This window comes from Chrysemys picta, chromosome 4 (genome assembly GCF_011386835.1).
Source record: "Chrysemys picta bellii isolate R12L10 chromosome 4, ASM1138683v2, whole genome shotgun sequence".
In the NCBI taxonomy this organism is placed as follows: Eukaryota; Metazoa; Chordata; order Testudines; family Emydidae; genus Chrysemys; species Chrysemys picta.
Genome location: NC_088794.1, coordinates 62,875,609 through 62,900,738, shown reverse-complemented (window position 1 = coordinate 62,900,738; position 25,130 = coordinate 62,875,609). Strand labels below are relative to the sequence as shown.

Genomic DNA, 25,130 nt, shown 5'->3' with positions numbered 1-25,130 from the left:
TGGCCACTTCCAGCCCCGCAGGAGACTCACACGTGAGCAGAGAAAGGGTGTTGGACTGAAAGTTGTTTTGCACCCAGGGGCCAGCCGCTACTTTACTCCTGTGAGCAGGCCCACCAACATCAATGGGAGCAGGACTGGGCCCACTGACTTCAATGGGGCTACTCACATGAGCAAGGACTGCACGCTATCCAGTCCTGTAAGCCAGGCCCGAGCGAGCCCCACAGACAGCGTAAGGGTTGGACTCAAACAGGAGCAGGCAAAGGACAGCAGAGATACACCCCATCCTTCCTGGGCCTCGGTGGGCCCCAAGGCATTCCTGAGGCCTGGTGCAGACCCCAGGAGAATCGCGCCCCCCAGGAACAGGGAGGGGCATTCAAGAGAAAGGTTCTGCCTCAACTGAAGCTTTAGCCCGGGCCCTTCCCCAGTGCCGGGGCTGAGGAGTTTGCTCTACCGCAGCCTCCTGCTGGGTGCAGCCCACCCCCCAAGAGCGAGCGCTTGCCTTCAGAGAGCACGCTGGTGATATAGACGCCCCGCAGTGAGGTCACATTGGTGAAGTCAGTTTCACTCCCAATGCCAGTATAGAGATGCCGTTCGAGGGACTTGGAGTAGATGAGGCCTCGATCGTCTGAGGTGTAAATTGTGCCACACCCAGTATCTGCAAGACAGACAGATGATACAGCTCTGGAAGAGGAGCAATCAGACACAGCTGGGCAATCAGATAGCGCCCACAGTATAATTGTGAAAGAGGTTACCAGGCCAGGGAAGTTTCCTGGTCACACCCGGACTCAAGCCTCCACATGCCAGAGTCACACCTTATGCTGCCAGTGCTGACACAGCATTGCATCATCAATTTATCCCTAATTCACATGGCGGGGGCAGAGAGAATCAGCAAGTCCCAGAGGAGAAGCAAAGATGGCCCATGAACTCCAGTGCTCATGTGGTGTGATGCTGCCAGATGCCAAATTCTTTGCTTCTACTTACAGCTGGCCTTGGAGACAGCACTTTCACCCTCTGCTTTGCCAGGAACGATGGCTCAGCAGTTAGGGTGCCAGACAGGGACTCTGGGCTTGATCACAGACCATGTGTATGCGGCACCCCGGGCAAGTCACTCAGGGTACATCTACACTACAGGGGGGAGTCGATTTAAGATACGCAAATTCAGCTACGTGAATAGCGTAGCTGAATTCGACGTATCGCAGCCGACTTACCCCGCTGTGAGGACGGCGGCAAAATTGACTTCTGCGGCTTTCTGTTGGCGGCGCTTACTCCCATCTCCGCTGGTGGAGTAAGAGCGCCGATTCGGGGATCGATTGTCGCGTCCCGATGGGACGCGATAAATCGATCCCCGAGAGGTCGATTTCTACCCGCCGATTCAGGCGGGTAGTGTAGACCTAGCCTCAGTCTCTCTGGCTTCAGTTCCTCATTTGTACAACAGGGATAACAGCCCTGCCCCACAGGGGTGTGAGGATAAACCAATGACAGTTCTCTGGTAACAGGGCCATCTGAGCAAAAGTCTCCCTCTGTCCAAAGCCCAGTACTGATCCCGAACCCCTTAGCTTTACCAAACCAAAACCAGTGCAACTGAAATGTCACAGGCATGATCATGTGCCGGGGACAGCTTTCCTGGCAAGTCTGAAGCCAGACAGTGGTGCAGAAGTGAGGATTACACTCAGCGTAACTCTGGGCGGTCATTAACTCTCAAAGCATGCAGCCTAGAAAGCAGAAATTTGGGTTAGTCTGCTGCTCTGGAAGCCTGGTGCCATGGAGGAGTTTGCTGGGAAGGGATTTGGGGGGATAATTTAAGGGCAGGGAGCTACATGGGGTGTCCAGTCTTTGAAAGGAAGACTCCACAAAGGGACTGGTCTGAGAAGGAGCAGGGCCATCTGCTGAAGTCTTAAAGAATATTCCCTAGCAAAATATTTCAGTCAGGGTTAAGACTGTAAAGATCAGTTACTCCCAGGAAAAGCCTCTGAAAGAATGTCACACTGTTTGGAACACTCCACAAGCATTAGAAAGCCTGGAAAGTCAGAGTTAAGGCTAGCCAGGTAACCTTAACTCTGCCCTTGTATCACTACTCACAAGGCACTCCTACTTTCCAGCAACAAACTTGTTGACTGCATCAGTGACTCTGAAAACTGACTTGTGATCTAACTGGTGTGCTTTGGTCTTGCTCCTAGTTTGCACTGGGAAATTTAAATTGAAGGGCACTTGTCTTTCCATCACTACAAGCTACTCTTACCCTCCAAGACCATGAACAACTGCAGAGGAAATAAAGGAGACTGATGCACTTCTCTTCATCAAAGCAGGCTGGACTCAGGACCATAAGAGTCAAAGGACAGATTTTTCAAATGCCGTAAGTACCACAGTGAAAGACTTGGCACAGATAAAGGGCTAATTACAGGGGTCGGCAACCTTTCAGAAGCGGTGGGCCGAGTCTTCATTTATTCACTCTGATTTAAGGTTTTGCGTGCCAGTAATATATTTTAACGTTTTTAGAAGGTCTCTTTCTAGAAGTCTATAATATATAACTAAACTGTTGTTGTATGTAAAGTAAATAAGGTTTTTAAAATGTTTAAGAAGCTTCATTTAAAAATTAAATTAAAATGCAGAGCCCCCCAGACCGGTGGCCAGAACCCGGGCAGTGTGAGTGCCACTGAAAATCAGCTTGCGTGCCGCCTTCGTGCCAGAGGTTGCCTACCCCTGGGCTAATACTTCTAAGGGAACAAACTTAAGTTGTGGACCAAAACTTAGGCAACTTAATTGATGGGGTGCAGGGTAGCGTGGAAACCACATGCATCTCAGACACGCAACGTACAAAACCATAGTGTATGTATGTGGCTATGGTATTCCCACAGCCATGGGCTACCAGGAATTAGAGCCCTTGCTGGACTCTCCTTCAGAATGCTGCCTCCTACATGGAAGGTGCAGTGAGTACACAAGGCAGGTCAGTGCAGAACAGGGCAAAGTTACAGTTGTTTCTGTACTTAGAACATACGGGCAGGGGAGTTACGTGAATTGTCAGCTTGGCTTTGCATTTCCTAGGGTTTGCAATCAGAAGACTACAGTGTTCTCTTGAGCAGAGATTTACAATCAGCTCCAGTTGGATGAAGCATTGGAACTGACATTTGGATCTATTCAGGCATGCATCGCCCACCTGCCTTCTATCACTCACCTCCAGGGTCATCCACATGCATGAACACCATGTCCTCGTTAGCTGCCAGGATGGAGAAGAACTGCTCCTGACCCACAGATGGAAGCTGGGCCATATTCCAGGTCTCCCCTTGGTCAGTCGAGACATGGATCCTCCTCGTATTGCCCTGGAAGGCAAGCACAACCTTAATGCACCACCGATGGCTATAGTACTCAAGTGTTCGTCAGTGCCTATGCTCCGGGGGCCTAGACAGATCAGAGAGGGTGACAGGGAAGAGAAGCAGGAGCGAGAACAGTCCCGGTACTAGATCAGGACACAGGAATGGGATGAACAACTCTGGACAGCCACATGCTCATTTATGCCCCTGCCTGTTCCCATCCCCTTAAGGCACAATCACATTCACACAGGCCCTGCACCCACAAATCCAAACCAGGACATCTATCCAAACCTGGGCCATGGCCTCCCACATGGAAACAAAGAAAGGTGGCGACTCCGTGGACTTGCAGAGCCATATGGAAGCCAGACGGAAAGGAGTAAAGCAAATCTCCTACCTGCTCCGTCACCACGGAAGTAAACAGGAAGCGACCTCCTAGGCCAAACGAGTAGATTTTGTTTCCTATGGTCTTGAAGCTTTTGCCAAAGTCATTGGTTTTCTTTAGCTCCAAAAACCCAAGATCAGTTTCTTAAGAGAAGGAAATGAGAATGAATATTGCTGCAGTAGAGGAGGGGACACTGAGGTGAGGTTGGTATAACTACGTCACTCAAGGGTGTGAAAAATCCACACCCCCTGAACAAAGTAGTTAAACCAAAGCCTCCAGTGTAGACAGGGCTAGGTCAATGGGAGAATTCTCTGGCGACCTAGCTATTGCCTCTCGAGGAGCTGAAGTACCCACGCTGGCAGGAGAAGCTCTCCCATCGGCATCAGTAGCATCTTCACTGAACCGCTTCAGTGTTTTAAGTATAGACAAACCCCGAGGTTGGGAAGTGCTGATCCCCCTTAAAGTCTGTTCCTGCCTCACCACAGCAGTTTCTCACCCAGCCCCTCACACACACTGGGCAGAACCTCATTCTGAAGCGTCAGTCAGCTCTAAAGGCTCCTAGATTGTCTGTCACAGACTGCCACCCTGACAGTGCCGACATCCTGCCATCAGCAGCTTAGCCTGAGCCTGCCCAGTGGCTAAAGGACACACCAGGCTGCCCCTGAAACCTCAGACAACCCTGGCTCTACTTCACAACACAGGCCTGTTCAGCTTCCTTTCCACCTTCTGTGCTCGCAGCCCTGGAACAGGGCGGATTCATCTGCGCTCCGACATCACCCACCATCATTTCTCAAGCTGGCAGTGATTAAGTCTCTGAGAAGCCCTAAGGAGAGCATGATCTCCCCCCAGACATCCATCTCGCCTCACTTCTCGACACCCAAACTCTCCCACAACACACTAAGGAGCTGTAGCATGAGCACTGTCAGCCTCCGTTCTCCCTCACCCACTCCCCAGCATCAAACCCATCGGTTTGCTTAGAGTTTTGTGAGGGTATTATGGCATCATGCTTTCGTGATCGCTGGCGAGCACTTGGAGAATTCTGACCTGTGGGACTGCTACATTTAAACGGACTGGAGATGTAATTTACATAAATTGTTTAACCTGTAAATCCAGGCATCTAAGTCACCTTGTATGGTGCCTGGCAGGAGGGGGACACACACAGTTGACAGGTTTCAGAATCGCATGTTAAAATAGCCACTGATTAGCTTTATACAATCTCCAGAGCATTTGAGCTCAGGACCATTCACTGGCCTGTCCCTAGCTCCTTGGGCTAACGAGTCAATTGCTAACAGCTGATGATTTATTAAAGTGTTTTCAGACCATGGAGCTGAAGGGAAAAGGCTTGTGAAGTCTCTGGCTTCACACACACACACACACACACACACACAAAGTGGCTTTGATTCTCTGATACTGCACAACTGTTAGTTGGAACCAGGGAGTACTTACTGCAGGAGTCATTCAGGTAGGTGGTGAAGAAGATGGTAGTGTCAGGGCCCCTAGAAACAGACAGGGGGGGGGGGGAAGAGTGCTTAGAAAGCGGATATAAGAAAAGCGGATCAACAGCTGTGTCAGGCTGCCTACACTGCAGTTAGAGGTGTAACTGCAGCTTGGGTAGGCAGATCTGTGCTAGCTTTCTTCTAACTAGCATTGCTCAAATAGCAGCAGCACATACACCGGCGCAGGCTATACAAGCACACCCAGAACACGTTGCCAGAGTCCCTGCCAGCATGTCTTCTCTGCTCCTTTTAGCTGCACTAGGTAGATTAAAACCAGCGCAGGCATGCCCACATAGGCAGCAGTCACACCCCCGATTGCAGTGTACACATACCCATAATTTTACACAACATGGGGACACAGGTGAAGCCAGACTCCTTGAGCAGGGACAGCTTCTATCCCAGTGGTATACTGGGATTCTACAACACATGCACCAGTGAGGACTGCTACAGGGCCTTTCACAGAAGCGTGGGTCCTTTTACTCAAAAGTCTGGGGAGCATCCAAGGGGTTTGTGAACTGCAACCAGATAGCATCCATACCGCACACACTGGCCCTGTCCAGGTAGTCACTGAAGGACTAGTTTGACTAGATACAAGTAAGTTTGTGACAAAGCTTCTACCTACCAGAAGCAGAGCTGAGACCCAGCAAACTCATGGCACCCAAGCCCATGGTTCCTAAACTGTTCCAGTTTGAACTGAAAGCTATCGGATGCACGTGTCACCTTGGTATCTAGGACCAGAATGCTGAGTGGCATTGCTGACTCCAAGGGGTTCAAAATCCAGAGAGACTAAGGGTATGTCTACACTACGAAATTAGGTCGAATTTATAGAAGCCGGTTTTATAGAAATCGGTTGTATACAGCTGATTGTGTGTGTCCCTACATAAAATGCTCTAAGTGCATTAAGTCGGCGGACCGCGTCCACAGTACCGAGGCTAGCGTCGACTTCCGGAGCGTTGCACTATGGGTAGCTATCCCACAGTTCCCGCAGTCTCCGCCGCCCATTGGAATTCTGGGTTGAGATCCCAATGCCTGAATGATGCAAAACAGTGTCATGGGGGGTTCTGGGTACATGTCGTCAAGCCCCTCCCCCTCCGTCAGAGCAACGGCAGACAATCGATTCGCGCCTTTTTACCTGGGTTACCTGTGCAGACAACATACCACGCCAAGCATGGAGCCCGCTCTTCTCAACTCAGCTCACCGTCACTATCAGGGCCGGCTCCAGGCACCAGGCACCCAAGCACATGCTTGGGGCGGCACCTGGTAAGGGGCGGCGGGGGGAGCACAGCGCGGCATTCCACGGGGAGGGCGCTCCGGCGGCGCGGCAGTCGGCGGGCTCTGGCGGCGCGGTGCTCGGCGGGGGGGGGCAGCGCGGGGCTCGGCGCTCGGGGGGGGGGGGTTCTGGCGGGGCCCGGCGCTCGTCTGGCATGCGGCGCTCAGCGCGGGCGCGGTGCAGGAGGGGGGTTCCGGCGGCGCTCGGCAGGGGCAGGCTCCGGCGGCGCAGCACTGGGGGGGGGTTTCCGGCGCTCGGCGGGGGGGTGGCGCGGCGCTCTGGGGGTGGTTCTGGCGGCGCTCGGCGGGGGGGCGGCGCGGAGCTCGGCTGCGGGGCTCGGCGCTTTTTTTTGCTGCTTGGGGCAGCAAAAAAGCTAGAGCCGGCCCTGGTCACTATATGTCATCTTGGTGCCAGCAGACGTGGTACTGCATTGCTACACAGCAGCAGCTAATTGCCTTTTGGCAGTAGACGGTGCAGTATGACTGGTAGCCTTCATCGGCGATCTGGGTGCTGGCAGACGTAGGACTGCATTGCTACACAGCAGCAGCTCCTTGCCTTTTGGTAGAAGATGGTATATTACGACTGGTATCCGTCGTTGTCGTACTGCCTTCCCAATGACGATGATGGCTATCAGTCATAGTATGCTCTTTCCTGCCAAGCGCCCAGTATTTTCTGCCAAGCACCCAGAAGATGCCGAGGGCTATCAGTCATGCTGCACCGTCGTCTGCCAGCTTAAGATGTAAAAAATAGATTTGTTCTGTATTCATTTGCTTCCCCCTCCCTCCGTGAAATCAACGGCCTGCTAAACCCAGGGTTTTCAGTTCAATCTTTGGGGGGGCCATTCTGTGTGACAGTTGTTTGTGTTTCTCCCTGATGCACAGCCACCTTTGTTGATTTTAATTCCCTATACCTGTACGCCAGGTCGTCACTCGCCCCTCCCTCCCTCCGTCCGTCAGATACTAGTTTCGCGCCTTTTTTCAGACCAGACGCCATAGCACTGGGATCATGGAGCCCGCTCAGATCACCGCGGGAATTATGAGCACGATTGCAGTGCGGCGACGAGAGTGATGAGGAAGTTGACATGGACATAGACCTCTCACAAGGCACAGGCCCCAGCAATGTGCAAATCATGGTGTTACTGGGGCAGGTTCATGCCATGGAACGCCGATTCTGGGCCCGGGAAACAAGCACAGACTGGTGGGACCGCATTGTGTTGCAGGTGTGGGACGATTCCCAGTGGCTGCGAAACTTTCGCATGCGTAAGGGCGCTTTCATGGAACTTTGTGACTTGCTTTCCCCTGGCCTGAAGCGCCAGAATACCAGGATGAGAGCAGCCCTCACAGTTGAGAAGCGAGTGGCGATAGCCCTGTGGAAGCTTGCGACGCCAGACAGCTACCGGTCAGTTGGGAATCAATTTGGAGTGGGCAAATCTACTGTGGGGGCTGCTTTGATCCAAGTTGCCAGGGCAATCAAAGACCTGGTGATATCAAGGGTAGTGACCCTGGGAAACGTGCAGGCCATCGTGGATGGCTTTGCTGCAATGGGATTCCCAAACTGTGGTGGGGCGATAGGGATATGGGTTCTGTCTATCTTGTCACTGGAGCACCAAGCCACCGAGTACATAAACCGCAAGGGGTACTTTTCAATGTTGCTGCAAGCCCTGGTGGATCACAAGGGACGTTTCACCAACATCAACATGGGATGGCCGGGAAAGGTACATGATGCTCGCGTCTTCAGGCACTCTGGTCTGTTTCGAAAGCTGGAGGAAGGGACTTTCTTCCCGGACCAGAAAATAATCGTTGGGGATGTTGAAATGCCTCTCGTGATCCTTGGGGACCCAGCCTACCCCTTAATGCCATGGCTCATGAAGCCGTACACAGGCAGCCTGGACAGTAGTCAGGACCTGTTCAACTACAGGCTGAGCAAGTGCCGAATGGTGGTGGAATGTGCATTTGGACGTTTAAAAGCGCGCTGGCGCAGCTTACTGACTCGCTCAGACCTCAGCAAAAAGAATATCCCAATTGTTATTGCTGCTTGCTGTACGCTCCACAATTTCTGTGAGAGTAAGGGGGAGACATTTATGGCAGGGTGGGAGGTTGAGGCAAATCGCCTGGCCACTGATTACGCGCAGCCAGACACCAGGGCGGTTAGAAGAGCACAGCAGGGCGCAGTGCGCATCAGAGAAGCTTTGAAAACGAGTTTTGTGACTGGCCAGGCTACAGTGTGAAACTTCTGTTTGTTTCTCCTTGATGAACCCTCCGCCCCGCGCCCCCCCCCCCACCCGGGTCACTCTACTTCCCTGTAAACCAACCACCCTCCCCTCCCCTCCCACCCTCGAGCACCGCTTGCAGAGGCAATAAAGTCATTGTTACTTCACATTCGTGCATTCTTTATTAATTCATCACACAACTAGGGGGATAATTGCCAAGGTAGCCCGGGATGGGTGGGGGGAGGAGGGAAGGAAAAGGACACACTGCAGTTTAAAACTTTAACTCTTATTGAAGGCCAGCCTTCTGATGCTCAGGCAATCATCTGGGGTGGAGTGACTGGGTGGCCGGAGGCCCCCCCACCGTATTCTTGGGCGTCTGGGTGAGGAGGCTATGGAACTTAGGGAGGAGGGCTGCTGGTTACACCGGGGCTGTAGCGGCGGTCTCTGCTCCTGCTGCCTTTCCTGCAACTCAACCATACGCTGGAGCATATCAGTTTGATGCTCCAGCAGCCGGAGCATTGACTCTTGCCTTCTGTCTGCAAGCTGACGCCACCTATCATCTTCAGCCCGCCACTTGCTCTGTTCATCCCACAATTCAGCCCGCCACCTCTCCTCTCGTTCATATTGTGCTTTTCTGTAGTCGGACATTGACTGCCTCCACGCATTCTGCTGTGCTCTGTCAGCGTGGGAGGACATCTGGAGCTTCGAGAACATATCATCCCAAGTCCGCCGTTTTCTCCTTCTAATCTTCACTAGCCTCTGTGAAGGAGAAACATTTGCAGCTGGTGGAGGAGAAGGGAGAGGTGGTTAAAAAAAAGACACATTTTAGAGAACAATGGGTACTCTCTTTCACGTTAAATTTTGCTGTTCACATTACACAGCACATGTGCTTTCGTTACAAGGTCGCATTTTTCCTCTTATATTGAGGGCCTGCCGGTTTGGTGTGAGAGATCACTCACACAGTGCCAGGCAACAGATTTCGGCTTGCAGGCAGCCATGGTAAGCCGCAGTCTTTTGGCTTTTTTAACCTTCTTAACATGTGGGAATGGTTTCAAACAGTAGCGCCCTCATTTCCCATACCAAGCACCCGTTGGGTTGGCCATTTAAAATGGGTTTGCAATGTAAAAGGAGGGGCTGCGGTTTCCGGGTTAACATGCAGCACAAACCCAACTAACCCCCCTCCTCCCCCACACCCAATTCTCTGGGATGATCACTTCACCCCTCCCCGCCACCACGTGGCTAACAGCGGGGAACACTTCTGTTCAGCAGAGCAGGAACGGGCACCTCTGAATGTCCCCTTAATAAAGTCGCCCCATTTCAACCAGGTGACCGTGAATGATATCACTCTCCTGAGGATAATAGAGAGCGATAAGGAATGAATGTTGTCTGCATGCCAGCAAACACCGGGACCATACGCTGCCATGCTTTGTTATGCAATGATTCCAGACTACGTGCTACTGGCCTGGTGTGGTAAAGTGTCCTACCATGGCGGACGGGATAAGGCAGCCCTCCCCAGAAACCTTTTGCAAAGGCTTTGGGAGTACATGAAGGAGAGCTTTCTGGAGATGTCCCTGGAGGATTTCCGCTCCATCCCCATACACGTAACAGACTTTTCCAGTAGCTGTACTGGCCGCGATTGCTAGGGCAAATTAATCATTAATCATTAAACACGCTTGCTTTTAAACCATGTGTAATATTTACAAAGGTACACTCACCAGAGGTCCCCTGTGTGCCCTCAGGGTCTGGGAGCACGCCTTGGGTGAGTTCGGGGGTTACTGGTTCCAGGTCCAGGGTGATAAACATATCCTGGCTGTTGGGGAAACCGGTTTCTCCGCTTCCTTGCTGCTGTGAGCTATCTACATTATCTTCATCCTCATCTTCCTCGTACCCCGAACTCTCTTCCCTGTGTGTTTCTCCATTGAAGGAGTCAAAGCACACGGTTGGGTAGTGGTGGCTGCACCCCCTAGCATGGCATGCAGCTCCGCATAGAAGCGGCATGTTTGCAGCTCTGCCTTAGCTCCTTAATTTTCACGCGGCACTGCTGTGCGTCCCTGTTATGGCCTCTGTCCTTCATGGCCTTTGAGATCTTTTCTAATATTTTGCCATTTCGTTTACTGCTACAGAGTTCAGCTAGCACTGATTCATCTCCCCATATGGCGAGCAGATCCCGTACCTCCCGTTCGGTCCATGATGGAGCTCTTTTGCGATCCTGGGACTCCATCATGGTTACCTGTGCTGATGAGCTCTGCGTGGTCACCTGTGCTCTCCATGCTGGGCAAACAGGAAATGAAATTCAAACGTTCGCGGGGCTTTTCCTGTCTACCTGGTCAGTACATCTGAGTTGAGAGTGCTGTCCAGAGCGGTCACAATGAAGCACTGTGGGATAGCTCCCAGAGGCCAATAACGTCGAATTCCGTTCACACTACCCCAATTCCGACCCGCTAAGGCCGATTTTATCGCTAATCCCCTCGTCGGAGGTGGAGTAAAGAAACCGGTTTAAAGGGCCCTTTAAGTCGAAAAAAGGGACTTAGCCATGTGAACGTGTCCAGGCTTAATTCGATTTAACGCTGCTAAATTCGACCTAAACTCGTAGTATAGACCAGGCCTAAGCAAACTGGGAATCAACTCCAAAAAATCCAAGGTCCTCTCACCTTCTAAGTGCCCTCCCTGCCTCTGTAGCAGACAGGAAGGAGGATTGTGGGCATCCATAGGCAGAATCTGACATGAGCGGGTGCAGCACAGGCACAGTAGTTTATACACACATTAGAGACGTGAAGCAGCCAAGCAGGAACCTGAGTATTTATCAGATGGCCAAAGGTCTAAATGAAGTGTGTGATAAACAAAGACACTCAGATAACCCTAGTAAGGAAGGGTGGCTGGCCAGGGTACGGGGAGGCTCCAGAGCAGGCAGTTAGGCGATGCCAGTCAGAGGCCCGTGGCTATGTGAAGAGTTCTAGACACTCCATGTGAAAAGAGTGGAGCCTTCCATTGAGGGAACACTCAGTCCATGCTTTCCCAACCCTCAGAGAGCAGTTTGCTGCTCCTCCTGATGGAAAAATCTGAGTCCAGGACACAGCATTATGGTAGGGAAGGCTCCCCAGCCCTCAGAGGGATGGGACACTTATTTCTAAATCAAAATGTATTAAACATGAGTGGCATGAGCCCCTCATGCTGTTGAGCTTCCTCTATGGGAAGAGAGAGGGGACAGAAAAAGAGTGCAGGAGAGTTGATGGAAGTGCCACAAGCAGTGTTGAGCAGCTCCTGCTTTCCTTTGGCGGGAGAGCTTAGAGCAGCGGACGCCGAGTTACCATTTGGCTACTCACCATTTTGCCAGACAAACAGCTTTGTGGATTTCTTCCCACTTCTCCCCAAAGTTCCTGGACACCCAGAGGCTGTTCTGAAAAGTTCAGTAGTCAGACAAGATTGCTGGTTACTGGCTGTGTTACCTCTAACACTTCAAATAGCATCTGGCCTAAAAAAGGCAGAGCCAACCCTCTGAAATGGAACACACATCAGGGCTTCTAAATACAAGGCCACATAACACTCCCTGGAAAGTACCCACTGTATGTTTCAGACTCAGGAATAGAAGTTCATCCCCCAGAATCCTAAAGGGCTAAAGGACACAGCAGCTATGATTTGTCATTCTTCCCCTTGTGGGATGCTACCACCCGACCCCACCAGGTGTCACTACAGAACTCAATCCAGGACATCTCACAGAGCACACTGGCAGCTATGTAAGAAAGCAGAGACGAGAGGGAGTGGGATGCGACGTGTCTCTTACTTCGGTGCTGAGGACCAGCAGGCTGTCGGAGTTCTGCGGGTGGTATATGACCTGACTCTGGGGCTGAAAGGGGAGATCTGTCTGAGCAAAGTTCTTAGCATAATCAGACGATCTGAAGATCTTTCCTCCATGACTCCCTCCAGGCACAGGCATGTCCCCCGTCAGAATCACCTAGACAAGGCGCAAGAGGGAGAGCAGGTCAGCGAGGGTGCACATGCCTTCACCGCGACAGTCAGCCTCAGCCGCATCCCCCCGCACCGGCTGTACTGACCTGCTCCAATACAAATGGGTTTTGTGTGACTCACTCAGGCCCCATATCCCGGCAATGGGATCAGAACCTGCACTTCCTGGCAGTGGGGCTCCAAGGGCTTCACAGGCTCTGGCTAAGCCCAGAGAGATAGGCACTATCCCCGTTCTACAGACAGGGATACTGAGGCACAGAGCTGTGACGTGACTTCCCCTCAGTCTCCCAGCAGTTAAGTGGAGTGTTGGGAGCAGTACCCAGGAGCACACCACCACCTCTCCTCTGAACACCAGTCAGCACTGCCATGTGGAGAGGTGCATTTCAATGAACAGAAGTGCATTGCTATGCAGCATGAATGCAGCCTTCAACTGACTCAGGAGCAGTTCCAGGGAGTGCATGCTGTCCAAGAGCACATCAGCAGCTGTCTCCTACCTTCCCCGAGTTCTCTGGGCCGATGGCCATCCCAAGCTCCGTCCGGATGAAGGTGTGGTTAATGAGCTTTGTGATGTCTATGAAAGTTTTTCCATAGTCCTCGCTGAGAGGGAAGAAAGTAGATAATGACTCTTCTAGAGCAGTGGTTCTCAAGCAGGGGTCTGGGGCCTCCTGGCGGGCTGTGAGCAGGTTTCAGGGGGTCTACCAAGCGGCACCAGTGTTAGACTCGCTGGGGCCCAGGGCAGAAAGCCGAAGTCCCACCACATGGGCCTGAAGCCTGGGGCCCTGAGCCCCACCACCCAGGGCTGAAGCAGAAGTCTGAGCAACATAGCTTCGCGGGGGCTCCTGTGGCGTGGGGCCCTGGGCAATTGCCCTGCTTGTTACCCTCTAATACTGGCCTGGCTTTTATATGCAGAAAACCAGTTGTTGAGGCACAGGTGGGCCATGGAGTTTTTATAGCACGTCAGGGGAGCCTCAGACAGAGAAAGGTTGAGAGTCCCTGGTCTAGGAGATGGGATGCAGCACAGGGGACAAGGTGTTACGGATGCTTCAGGGACAACTACTGGGATTAGAGAGCCTCAAAGAAGGAATGCGCTGGGCACCTCAGAGCAGCTGCTCAGTGCAGCCAGCAGACAAAGAATGGAAGCATTCCATGGCAAGTGGCTGCTTTTCCAACACTCACGCTAGGGAGGAGCCAACCTGCAAGAGTTCCAATCACCCAGGACTGGCCCAAAAGGGAGTCACAAGACCACCAAGCCAGTCCCGTATTGCTCAGCTCCGGCCTACAAGGCTCCTCCCCCCCAAAAAAGGTGTTTACCCAGGACTGAGGATATTCCAGTCTCCAATGAGCCCCACAATCCTTTGCATCAGTGCAGAGGAGTCTGGGAAGCTGTGGGTACTGGTCACTCATGCCCATGTGGAACCAGGGCATGATTTGGTAGAGGGAAGTGAGTGACCGGGCACCATGCGCCAGGTTCACCGAGTGCTAGCTCCTCACTGGCATGAAAACGGTCTCAGCAACTGAACACCCAGATTCCCAGAGCAGCCCAGAGCTGATCTTGTCACCCTGCAGCACGCCCACCCCACTGGGCTGGGCAGAGTTTCTTTGCATTCCTCACACTCTCCCAGGTACATCAGAGGAAAAGGCAAGATACGCCCAAGCCCTTGGCAATTATTCCCACTCGAGGCATCTCCCATTCCTGTACGGCAGCCCAGCACCCATCAGCTGGGGTGACCAGTTTAGAAGCCCTGCCTCCCCCACCACACCCCAGGAGGCTGCCTGAGCCTGCTGGCAGCTCAGCCTCCCTCCAACTCCTCCCCCAGTGGGTACGCCACGCTTACGGCTGGCCTCCCGCGAGCGAGAGAGAGAGCTGCAGCATCGATAGCCAGACGATGCAGCTCGCCAATTCACTGAGTTAATCAAATCAGCTGCATGCATCAGGCACTGGGGGCCTCACCTCCTGTAGAGTTTGGACTGCTTGAAACTCACGAACAGCAGCGGTAACTTGAATGTGGTCAGGACGAGAATAACCTGGCCAAAGAGAAGACCAGAGCATCAATCTTGGGGAGCGCTCACTAGCAGCCCCTCCCCGAGGCAGCCTGCGAATGCAGACCTCAGCTCACCCCCTCCACTGGATTTACTGACCCTGAGAAGGGGTTTGACAGCCCCTTAAATATCCACCTCAGGACAGTCAGTTAGTGCTTTGACCAACCCTCCACCCCACTCTTACCCCTCTCATGTGGCTTCTCCCAGGGAGAACGGCTTTAACGAGACAGGGACTCGCTGGCCAAAAAGGTTTGTATTTGCCAGGGCAGGAAACGAGTCTGCTGGGGAGGTACCCCCAAATCGCAGGCTATCAGACAGTCATCTGGCCTGAGCCAAATCCAGGGGCAGGTTATTGGCTCAACCCACCTTTCCTCAAGAAACAGCCAATCCCAATGTCTTTAAGGCAGCAAATGCCATGAGCTAGTATCTAAGGATGGTCTTATAGGGGTATACGGCACCTTCACCTCCCAACATGTAGCCACTTCTAGGGTGGAAGGCACCAAGCTATGGACAGCACAATGTACAACACTGATTGGGGAGGAAGGGTTTGGCCAGGCTTTAGGACAAACCATTCCTCCCATGAGAAGGGCCAAGGGATCTTTGATGTCCACAGCCCAGACAAGACCTTGGGATGTAAGGTCCTGCCCAGCAGGCCCACACGTAGGGGTGGCTGAGGAGCTGAGCCAACTCTGCCAGGGCTTGAGCCAAGAACTTCAGATAGGGGCTTGAGCCTCCAAGCTGCTCTGCGAGAACCAGCCTTGTCTGGGACACAGCGGCCGTCTGATGAGGGTGAGGGAGGTTGGCTGCCTCAGCAGTTCTTTCCTGCAGGAGCCCACAGGAGTGTAGGTTGCCCTGCCTGATAAAGACAGCAGAGCCCTGCCCTGCCTGGAGCTGTAATTTAGAGGGTCAATTCCAGGGGTTGGAGGAGCAGCCACCTTGCGATAGCTCTACAGACAAACCCTCCAATGGCAGCTGCTCAGCGAGCAGTCCTGGCTGTGAAGGTTTCCTAGCAGCAGCTCACTTGCTCCATGTTCAGACACTTCTAATGGGCATCAGTCACACAAGAGCACGGCTCAGCACCATTCCACTCCTCAAATGACAGGAGCATCCATAGATCCCAAAGCCTGAAGGGACCACTGCAATGTTCCCGCTAATTTTTTACATCCATGTGCAGAATGAATTTTGTTCTGTGCACCAATATGGAGGTGATGAGTGGCGGGGGTGGGGCCGAGGGGTTTGGGGTATGGGAGGGGGCTCAAGGCTGGGGCAAAGGGCTGGGATGTGGGGGAGTGAGGGCTCCTGCTGGGGGGTGCGGGCTCTGGGGCAGAGGGTTGGGATGCAGGAGGTGAGGGCTCTGGCTGGGGGTATGGGCTCCGGGGCTCAGGGCTGGGGCAGAGGGTTGGGATACGGGAAAGGGTGAGGACTCTGGCTGGAGGTGAAGGCTCTGGGGTGGGGCCAGGGATAGGGCAGAAAGTTGGGGTGTGGGGAAGTGAGGGCTCTGGCTGGGGGGGCAGGCTCTGGGGCTCAGGGCTGGGGCAGAGGGTTGGGGTGCGCAGGCTCTGGGCTGGGGCCAGGGATGAGGGATTTGGGGTGCAGGCTGCCCTGGGGAGAAAGGACTCCCCCCAGCCCTCTCTTGCCGCAGCAGCCCATGGCTGGGGGAGAGGCGCCTCTTCCCGCCGCAGCCCTGCACGCCCCCTACCTCTCTCCTCTCCAGTATAGGCCCCTGTGGCTGCGCGCCTGCACAGCCCTGGGGAACTTAGGACCACTGTGATCATCCAGTCTGACCTCCTGCATAACCCAGGCCAGAGACCTGCCCCACAATCATTCCTAGAGCCCATCTTTTAGACAAACTTCCCATCTGGATTTAAAGATGGGCAGTGACGGAGAATCCACCATGCCCCTCGGTCAGTTCTCTCACCATTACAATTTTACACCTTATTTCCAGTCTGAATTTGTCTAGCTTCAACTTCCAATTCACACTGCAAATAAAGCATCTATTTTGGAAGCTGGGCTCTCGGAGATGCTGGGACTTCAAGATGGATTTAGCACCAATGGGCCACGGGCCGTCTCTCAGTGCAGCAGATGAAGGAAGAGGCAGCACCTATCCCTGCCCCACCCCCAAGGCTAACAATGGGGCAGCGTAAACCCTCCATCCCTAGTTCAAGAGGAATGAGCCCCATTGGCCTGCTGGTCATTTCTTACCAGAGCAAAAGGGTGCAGCTCCCCCAGCCCGTCAGGGTCATACAATACAATGCTCCCATTCTAATCTGTATCAACCCTTGTGCTGCCATCACCCCTGGGTATCTTCCACCAATGTCTGCTGCCTGCAGTTTCTCCTCTCTCCAGAGGGGAGGGGGTGTGTGGTAGAGTTTAGATGGGGGGGTTGTTAATTTTAAAATGTTTATTTTTATATCTATGTATTTAAATGTTGGGCCCCCCAGAGCAAGACAGAGTTAGATACAGCAGCCAATGGGCAGCGGACCCTGCTGGCATGATGGCAGCCGTGGCCTCCAGCAGCCTCTGTAGAAGAGATCTCGGGCTGGTCTACATGCAGGTTTGTACTGATTTAACAAATTCGCTTGGAAACAGATCGTTAAAAGCAATGCAACCCTCCGGGGTGGCAAAGACACATCAGGATAAAGGTGTTCTATCGGCGTAGCTCATTCCGGGAACTGGACCTAAATAAGCGATACCAGTTTAAGCACCGTTCTACCAGCATAACTGCACCCCTGCTGTAGGTTATGTAGATTCGTGCCATTTTAACTATAGTGGCTTCTACAGTGATCTAGCTGGAGTGTTAGACCAGCCCGCACTGGGGACCTTCCCAGGCAGGATTAAATGTCTGGGCGCGCAGAACACTGGGAGTGTCCAATACTCACGAATGCTTGTGCTCAAGGTGAACACTGCTTCCAGGAAGTGAAGTTGTGCTTCCCAGCTGCCTCTCCGGCTTACCCACCCCCACTACTGCCCCGTCATTTAGAAGGGTTACCTTTTAAAGCCCGTTCAGATCAAATGCACTACTTACTCCAGTGCTGTCTCCAACCCAGGAGAGTGATACAGTGCCGCTGAAGTCATCAAAGACATACTGCAAGGAAAAAGATTGGAGTCACATCCAAACTTCTGCACTCCACACCCCAGATCAGGCAACAAGCCCCTCTACCTTCTGTCACCAGAGGGGAGAGGATCAGGAGGAATTTGATCTGCATGGTGGAGTACCTCCCGGTTACACACACCATCCCAAGGCAGTAATAACCACCCAGCTGCCAGCCAAGATTTGTCCGGCTCACTGGCATTTCCCCCACTCTCACCACAGGTCGCTAGGGATTTCCTGTGCAGTCTATTGCTGAACCAGTAAAGCCAGGAGACACCCCAGCAGGGGCTTTTTCCCCAGCTTCATGCTCCCTCAGGTGGCTTCCTTCACTGACCCCCACACATCCCCTTACATGGGATGTTGCTGAAATGCCCAGTGGATTCTTGCCACACACCCTACGCGTGACAACTCAGAGTTTGTCTCCTTGGCAGATCTCATGGGCAGGTGTCCTGAGTCCTCTCTCTCAATACCATCTTGCCCCTTCGGTAGTTCAGGGAATGCTGGGCGGCTTGTGCTGGGCAGGCAGAGCGAAGCAGAACTCAAGCTTTGTGGGTCAAAGGTGCTAAGATCAACCCCCACTGACCACCTCTCCAAGGGGCTGACATGCTCACGTTTGAACTACAGAGCCATCTTATCTCTACCCCAAAGCTTTGCAGGGGCCTGGGGCCTTTCCCCTTAGCACTTGATACTCATCAGCGAGTTATTGTAATACGGAAAAAGCGTAGTCAGGTTCCCCTTGTGTCTGCCCTTGAACACACGTGCACGACAGCAGCTCTGCTAGGGGAAGCCGATTTCACTTTTGGTTCTGCTGAAGTGCAGATGCTTGCCCGGTGTGGTCACCCTCACCTAATGGGGCTTCATTGCTAAACCAGGAGCCAGAGCCCCACAAGTGTCATCATGAGGCCTGCGACTGTTTCTAATCCAGTCCTGGGAGAACACAAGAGTGAGCAGCACAGACTGCTCCCAGATCTCACACCCTCATGAGTTAACAACGCCTCTCGTATCAGGGAGCTCCCCAGCAGCCAGTTGGCATCCAGAAGGATCCCCACCCAGAGGGCCAGTAATGGCTGAAAGTTAAGCAGAGCTGGACTCTTCTCCCGTTGGACATAACTAGTAACCCGTAAGAGCAGCACCATGCCGACAAGAAACACTCTGGTGCGTTCGTTTGGCCTTGCAGAGCAGTAAAACTGGGCTGTGCACTTTATCACGAGCACTAGAGTAAACAGCGCAGCCCTGCCACCCTGCAAAGGCATCTGTCTCCAGATAATATTTTCCACAGCTCCTAGTGCGTGCCAGGCAGGACCACAGCAAAAGGTGCACAGAACGCTCCCATTAAGCAAGGAGACAAACTGGACCTGGCCTGAAGAGCCCAGAGGGACACGAGAGAGACGAAGCCAGCAGAGCAGCGATACTGGGATTTGGCTAGCTAGCGCCGTGTTAGTGCCAAGGAGGAACCTGGCAATGCAAACAGTCCCCTGAGCAGAACAATGAATGCCATCAGTGCCCTGCCCTGCAGTCTCAAAGGTTGCCTCATAATCTGTTCACAATCTCACTACATTTTGAGGCTCTCCATGTTACAGCTTAGCCAGCACTTTCACCATAAAAATCCTAGATCAATGGCTGAGCTGGACAGGACATAAACCGAGATCTGGGTTGCAGGCAGAGAAATCTTTCCCCCTCCCAGAGCAGTGACTCCGATATACGTGTGCATCTGAGAACAGGAATCCCAGCATTCTACAGGCAAGACCTGGGAGATGGCCAGACAGTCACCATGGAAATACACCTGGGACCTTGTAATGCTCTGTTGTGAGAGGCCCTGAATACCTTGACTGCGACAGGGGAAGCACTACCAGTTTCAACCTCAAGTGTCCAGTTACCTTTGCCGGAGGGGAGCAGAGACCCAGGGAATACCTGGGGGAGAGTGCAGAATGCTGTTTCTTCACAGCCATGGGCACCTTGTGGCCTCAGTAGTGCAGGGGCGGGGGGGTGCCAACACGGTTACTGAGCTATGCCAGACCTGTGCAAAAGGCAGGCTCCTGGGGAGATCAGAAGGAAGACAAAAGGAGACAGGGAGGCCGTGGAGAAGGCTCTTGCACCAAGAATGAGGATGGCATGAAGGACCAGAGAGAGCTGATGCTATACAAACAAGGAGAGGAGTAGACAGAAAATCCAAGAAGTGGGCTGGAGCGAGCCCTTGGAGAGTCACTAGCCTGGGTGACTCTGAAATGGACTCAAAAACAAGTGTGGAGTTTGATGCAGTCTCACCGTTTGGAGTGTGCAGGAAGTGGCTGATGATGTGCTTGAGTACAGGGAACTGGGACTTTGGGAGACAGGGGAGGGATTTTCAGCAGACAAGGAGAGAGGCATGGAGACACAGGTGGGACTTGCCACAGCCAGGGATTGGCAGCAGCCTACACCAGCCGCACGAGGCAGGTGAAGGAGGAAAGTTCTGGATGAGAGGGGGAGGCAGAGGGACTTTCCAAGCAAAGGAAGGAAAGAGGAAATGACATACATGGCATACAGCGACACGTCGGTGTCAGAGTGGTGGGTATGGTACAGTGCAGACAAAGAGCAGAACCTGTGAGCTGCAGAAAGGGGAAGAGAAGTCAGGGCAGCTGTGCCTCTCCCCCCGGGAGCCAATGCAGCATTATCAGATTCATCTGAGAGACGCCTATTAGCATCTCATTTGAAAAATGGAAAAAATGTAAATTAGCTACTTGCATGACAGATGGGATGGGGGATACCAGTGGAGGTTACAGACATGCCCAAGTGAATGTAATCCAGACAACACAGGGGCTTCGAGTGTGAGGAAACCCACGGGGGAAATTTACAAATGGTTGGCAAAAAACTGCCCGCTACCAGCCACCTCCAAACACGGAGGCTGACTTTGCATTACTGTCCTAGCCATCCCCAACCCCAGGAAAATCCACCTCCTCGCTCCCCTCCTCCCAGGAGGGAACAGTTACATAAAGATTCTGCTTTGACGCAAGATGGGGAACGTTTCTGCTGAGAGCACTGAGTCACTCCCATGGCACATGGCTCACTCACCCAACAATCCCAACAGGTTTTCTAAACCCACCTCCATTTCAGCCAAGCGAGATCGGGAAGATTCTGCTTCTCTAGGAACTAAGCTGTGCTTTAATTTCGCCAGGCCTCATGCTATGAGGCCATCAAATCAGCCATGTGACAGACAGGAGGCCACTCTGCTATACAGCAGTGTAAAAGACCTCGTGCTTTTGGCCTACCAGTCCATCAGTAGCCAAGCTTCATGGTAGCGTAGCCCCCGCTGCTCAGTCTCTGTTAATAAAGGATGATTTTAAGGGCTCCTCTTCATGCAGAAATGGAAAAGATGGGCTTAGCATTTAATCACAGGTACATTGCAATAAGTTCTTACAGATAGAAGGGGCTCTGTGGATAGCAGCCCTTCCACCTCCTATGAGAAGACGTTTGGGCCCACGGCAGGGGTGCAGGTGCTGAACTAGGAACTCTAGGAGTGGCATCTGCAGCAGCACAAAGGTGGCAACAGAGTTTGCTGTCTAAATGCAGGAGGAGCTGTCTGCATGAGAGAGGCTGGCATACCCAGGAACATCACCATGCTAGAAGGCTAGTGGGCGGATTCAGGGCTTACTTGACTAGAAGCAGGATAGACACTCTTCTTAAGCAGTCAAAACTTGCTTACTCACATAGCTCCTTAGCACAGATGCTGGCAACTCAAATGCATTTCCCCTCAGCACTGACTATCCCTCCCTCAGGGAGGCAGAAGGAAAGCTACTTTGCACTTTATAAGTGATCACAGAGTGTTTAACAGCTAAGCCTCAACACAACAGTGTACAGGTAAGGGGCATGAAGAGATCTCTTCCCAGGGCACTGAAATGCAGCCACCTTTGGGATGGAACATGGCAGACTTTTTTTATTATTTGCATTACGGTAGCATCTGGAGAACTCAACCAACATCAGCATCTCATTTTGCTAAGCACCACACAAACAGCCCCTGCCATGCAGAGCTCACACAACAGCACCAGAGAAAAGGCAGAGGTCAAGGTATAAAAGGTCGTGCAATCCAACTGCAATTAGAGGAAGGCTTTAGGGAGCTAGGACAGCAGTTCTCAAACTAGGGTCCGTGGACCTCTGGGGGTCTGCGAGTCATGTCCGGGGCCGCCAGCCCCACTGATCAACTCCTTCCCTCCCAGCGCCTCCTGCACGCTGCTGAACAGCTGTTCCGCAGTGTGCAGGACACACTGGGAGGGAACAGGAGGAGTAGGGACAGGGCGTGCTCAGGGGAGGGCAGAGGCAGGGAAGAGGAGTGGCAGGGGTGGAGCAGGAGTGGGAAGAGGTGGGGCCTTGGGGGAAGGGGTGGGGCCTGGGGCTGAGTGGGGGTTGAGCACCCCTGGGGAAAAACAGAAGTTGACTTGGGGGTCCATGAAAATTTTGAAATCAAAATGGGGGTCTTCGGGTTGCTAACGTTTGCAAACCGCTGAGCTAGGAGCTAGCCACATCAGTTGGGAACTGACCAGGACACACAGGGGTTACAGACAGACAGACAGACAGGCTTTGTTGTGCTTTTTTAAAAAAGCAGAAGTGTCCATTTGATCAGCTCTTCTATTATCAACAGTGCTTAGAGACGGAGATTACAGTGACAGGAGCCTGAGCCGTGCTGCTTAGGAGGCATCAGTAGCATGTTCTGGCTAAGCATGCCACGTGTGCGGGGAACGATTTCGTGTGTAGAAGCTTGAAGAGAATCTCCGGCAAAACTAGTATGAAAAATGCCCTTGTGTTTAATATTTCACATCTTATTAGAGATGACTTGACCCTGTTACGTTCATAAGAGCATAGCTAAAAATAAAGGCCCAGATGTGCTGTGCATCTTCACAACCCACAACGTCAAATACGACATCTAGTGAAATAGGGACATTTTCCAAAGCCGTGAGAATGCCCATCACTTCCACTTGTCACAGGAAAGGTTAACGACTTGTGTCCGACAGCTCCCCTACTGGACGAGGAGGCTTGGCCAAGGGGAAAAGCCCCCAGTGAAAATGGAGCTATCCTCAGGAACAGCCGAGGGAGCAGTCCAGGAAAGCTCCAGTATTAGAGTGCCCCTTCAGACTGCAGCACCACTTCCTGTGACCCTACCACATCCCTGTGCAGACTGGAGAATGGGACTGGGAATAAGGACTTCTGGGCCCTATTTTCAGCTCTCCCCAATCTCTAGAAAGGATCTCAAAAGGAGAGATAGTCACTGATGTTCAAGCTGCTTTGAGATTCTTCAGTGACCAGCACTACAGAAATGCCAAGTATCCATATTAAGAAAACATTAACCCAGTTTTCACTCCTTCCCACCCATCTCCCCCCCCCCCGACCAGCCAACCTTTCCCTTGTTTCTTTCCTGGGAGACAAGCTGGGACAATGGTAAGCACCCAGCACGGGCCCCGGCTGCTCCCACAGGGCCAGCTGGCGTAGAGCGGCCATGTGTACTCATCCCGTCCGAGGATGGGGATTGTATGCCGGCACACATGCAGCCCAAGCATCCCTTCCCTCAGATCACAGCTGAGGGAACAGGGGAACTCAGGGCTAGTCTACATTGGCAGCGCTTTAACAGCGCAGTGCTGGGAGAGAGCTCTCCCAGAGCTCTAAAAACCCACTTCCACAAGGGACGCAGCTCCCAGCACTGGGGCACTGTTTACACAGGCGCTTTACAGTGCTGAAACTTGATGCGCTCAGGGGGGTGTTTTTTCCACACACCCAAGCGAGAAAGTTGCAGCGCTGTAAAGTGCCAGTGTAGACAAGTCCTCACGTGGCTCACTCTGTCACAGATTCCAAGGCTGATAGGAACTTGGGGATCAACTAGAGAGCATCCATCTAGCACTAAACGCTAGGCACGGACGAGATCTGTCAGGTACTATCCGCTCTGTGCCTTGACAGTGCTCACTTCCTCCAGTAAACGATCAGCGGTGCAAAGACTTTAAATCCTCATTTGTGGTAGGAGAGAAAAGCCCAGCAGGCATCGGAGGCCTTTGCAATACGCCTGAGCACGAGCAGACAGGACAGGAGGCAACAAATCACACCATGTGGAGAGCTAGGCTGGGTTCAGGTTCAGCATATATCGATGCCATCAAATCCTGGAGCAGTGGTTGAACGGGCAGGACCTTGACCCCTTCCCTGGGAAGGGCAGAGGGAAAAAAAGTCACCCATATGGTGAACCAAACCGTGCGAAGTATAGGTCACTTATGTCACCGCGACCTTTTATGAAGAGCCTTTGACACATCAGGCCCCCTCCATCAGCGCAGCAGGAAGGTAGATCTGGCAGAGAGCACAGGGGTCTCAAGTGTCCAATGACTGAGCTAAGATTTGCTTTTTGGAAGAGAAGAGCCCCTCTTCTGTCCTTCCTGACCCGGAATCTTGACAGGGATCATGCTTTGAAATGCAGCTGTCAGCACACCGGGATTCTGAGACTCTGAGATTAGCATCTGTTCCCAGCTTCTGCAGTCTGGCATCACCATTACTCAGCGCTCTGCCAAGGTTTAAGGGTTTTTTGAAAGCTACACAGCCACGTTCTGACACATATCCCAGCACGCCCACGCCACATGTGCTAACAGGAGACTGTGCAATACATCTAGAGAGAGAAGCAGCTTTCCACCCAGTCACCTGGGAGACATGATGTTCCCCTACACATAAACAAGCCACCCAGCTCCTGAAATGCAAAATACAGGACGGGGGGCAGTAGAGTATATCCAGTACAGTAATACAGGGGATAGTAATGCCCGAGACCTGCCAACAGCCAACGAAACTCACCAGGCTGACCTACTGGATCAGTCTGAATCTAGAGGACCCTGTCCGTCTAACCACAGCCCACATCTACCCCACGGGCTCAGATTGTGCTGTAGCTGGATAAGAAACATCCTTGATGAAAATCCAGATGCTATAGGAGCCATTTTTCTGATACGATATCCAAGGTACCTAGATGGCCCCACTGCCATTATCTGGGCACCTTCCAATCTTCCTCAGTGATTATTATCCCCATTGCACAGATGAGGAACTGAGCACAAAGTGAGGCTAAGTGACTTGCCCCAGCTCACACAGGGAGTCTGTGGCAGAGCTGGGAATCGGACCCAGGTCTCTCAAGTCCTAGGCCAGAGCCCTAACCACTGGACCATCCTTCCTCTCTGGAAAGATCTAAATGCAAGGGCCTGACTACCTATGGTCACAAGAGACCCCCAAGTTCTTTTCCTCAAGAGTAGAATCTTTAACCTCAGTGTTCTCATCCAATCCCAGCACCCACTACAATGTTAGATACAAGGTTCTCCATTGCTTTCCCAAACCGTGGAGCAGCGTGGCTGTTTGGCAGCTGCTGGGCTTCACCCCAGAAGCAGCCAA

The 25,130-nt window shown here is 52.7% G+C and overlaps 1 protein-coding gene across 1 annotated transcript in view; it reads right to left on the bottom strand.

Moving 5' to 3' along the window:
* The window catches only part of SORT1 (sortilin 1), a 48,242-nt gene that overhangs the window by 17,020 nt on the left and 6,092 nt on the right, over positions 1-25,130 (bottom strand). Inside the window, exons 2-10 of the mRNA XM_005310994.4 lie at positions 17,694-17,753; positions 14,580-14,653; positions 13,123-13,225; positions 12,447-12,617; positions 11,989-12,062; positions 5,137-5,186; positions 3,703-3,833; positions 3,173-3,317; positions 500-655 (exon numbers count right to left, since the gene is read on the bottom strand). Of these exons, the coding sequence (XP_005311051.1) occupies positions 500-655; positions 3,173-3,317; positions 3,703-3,833; positions 5,137-5,186; positions 11,989-12,062; positions 12,447-12,617; positions 13,123-13,225; positions 14,580-14,653; positions 17,694-17,753 (964 nt within the window). The remainder of the gene's footprint in view (positions 1-499; positions 656-3,172; positions 3,318-3,702; positions 3,834-5,136; positions 5,187-11,988; positions 12,063-12,446; positions 12,618-13,122; positions 13,226-14,579; positions 14,654-17,693; positions 17,754-25,130) is intronic.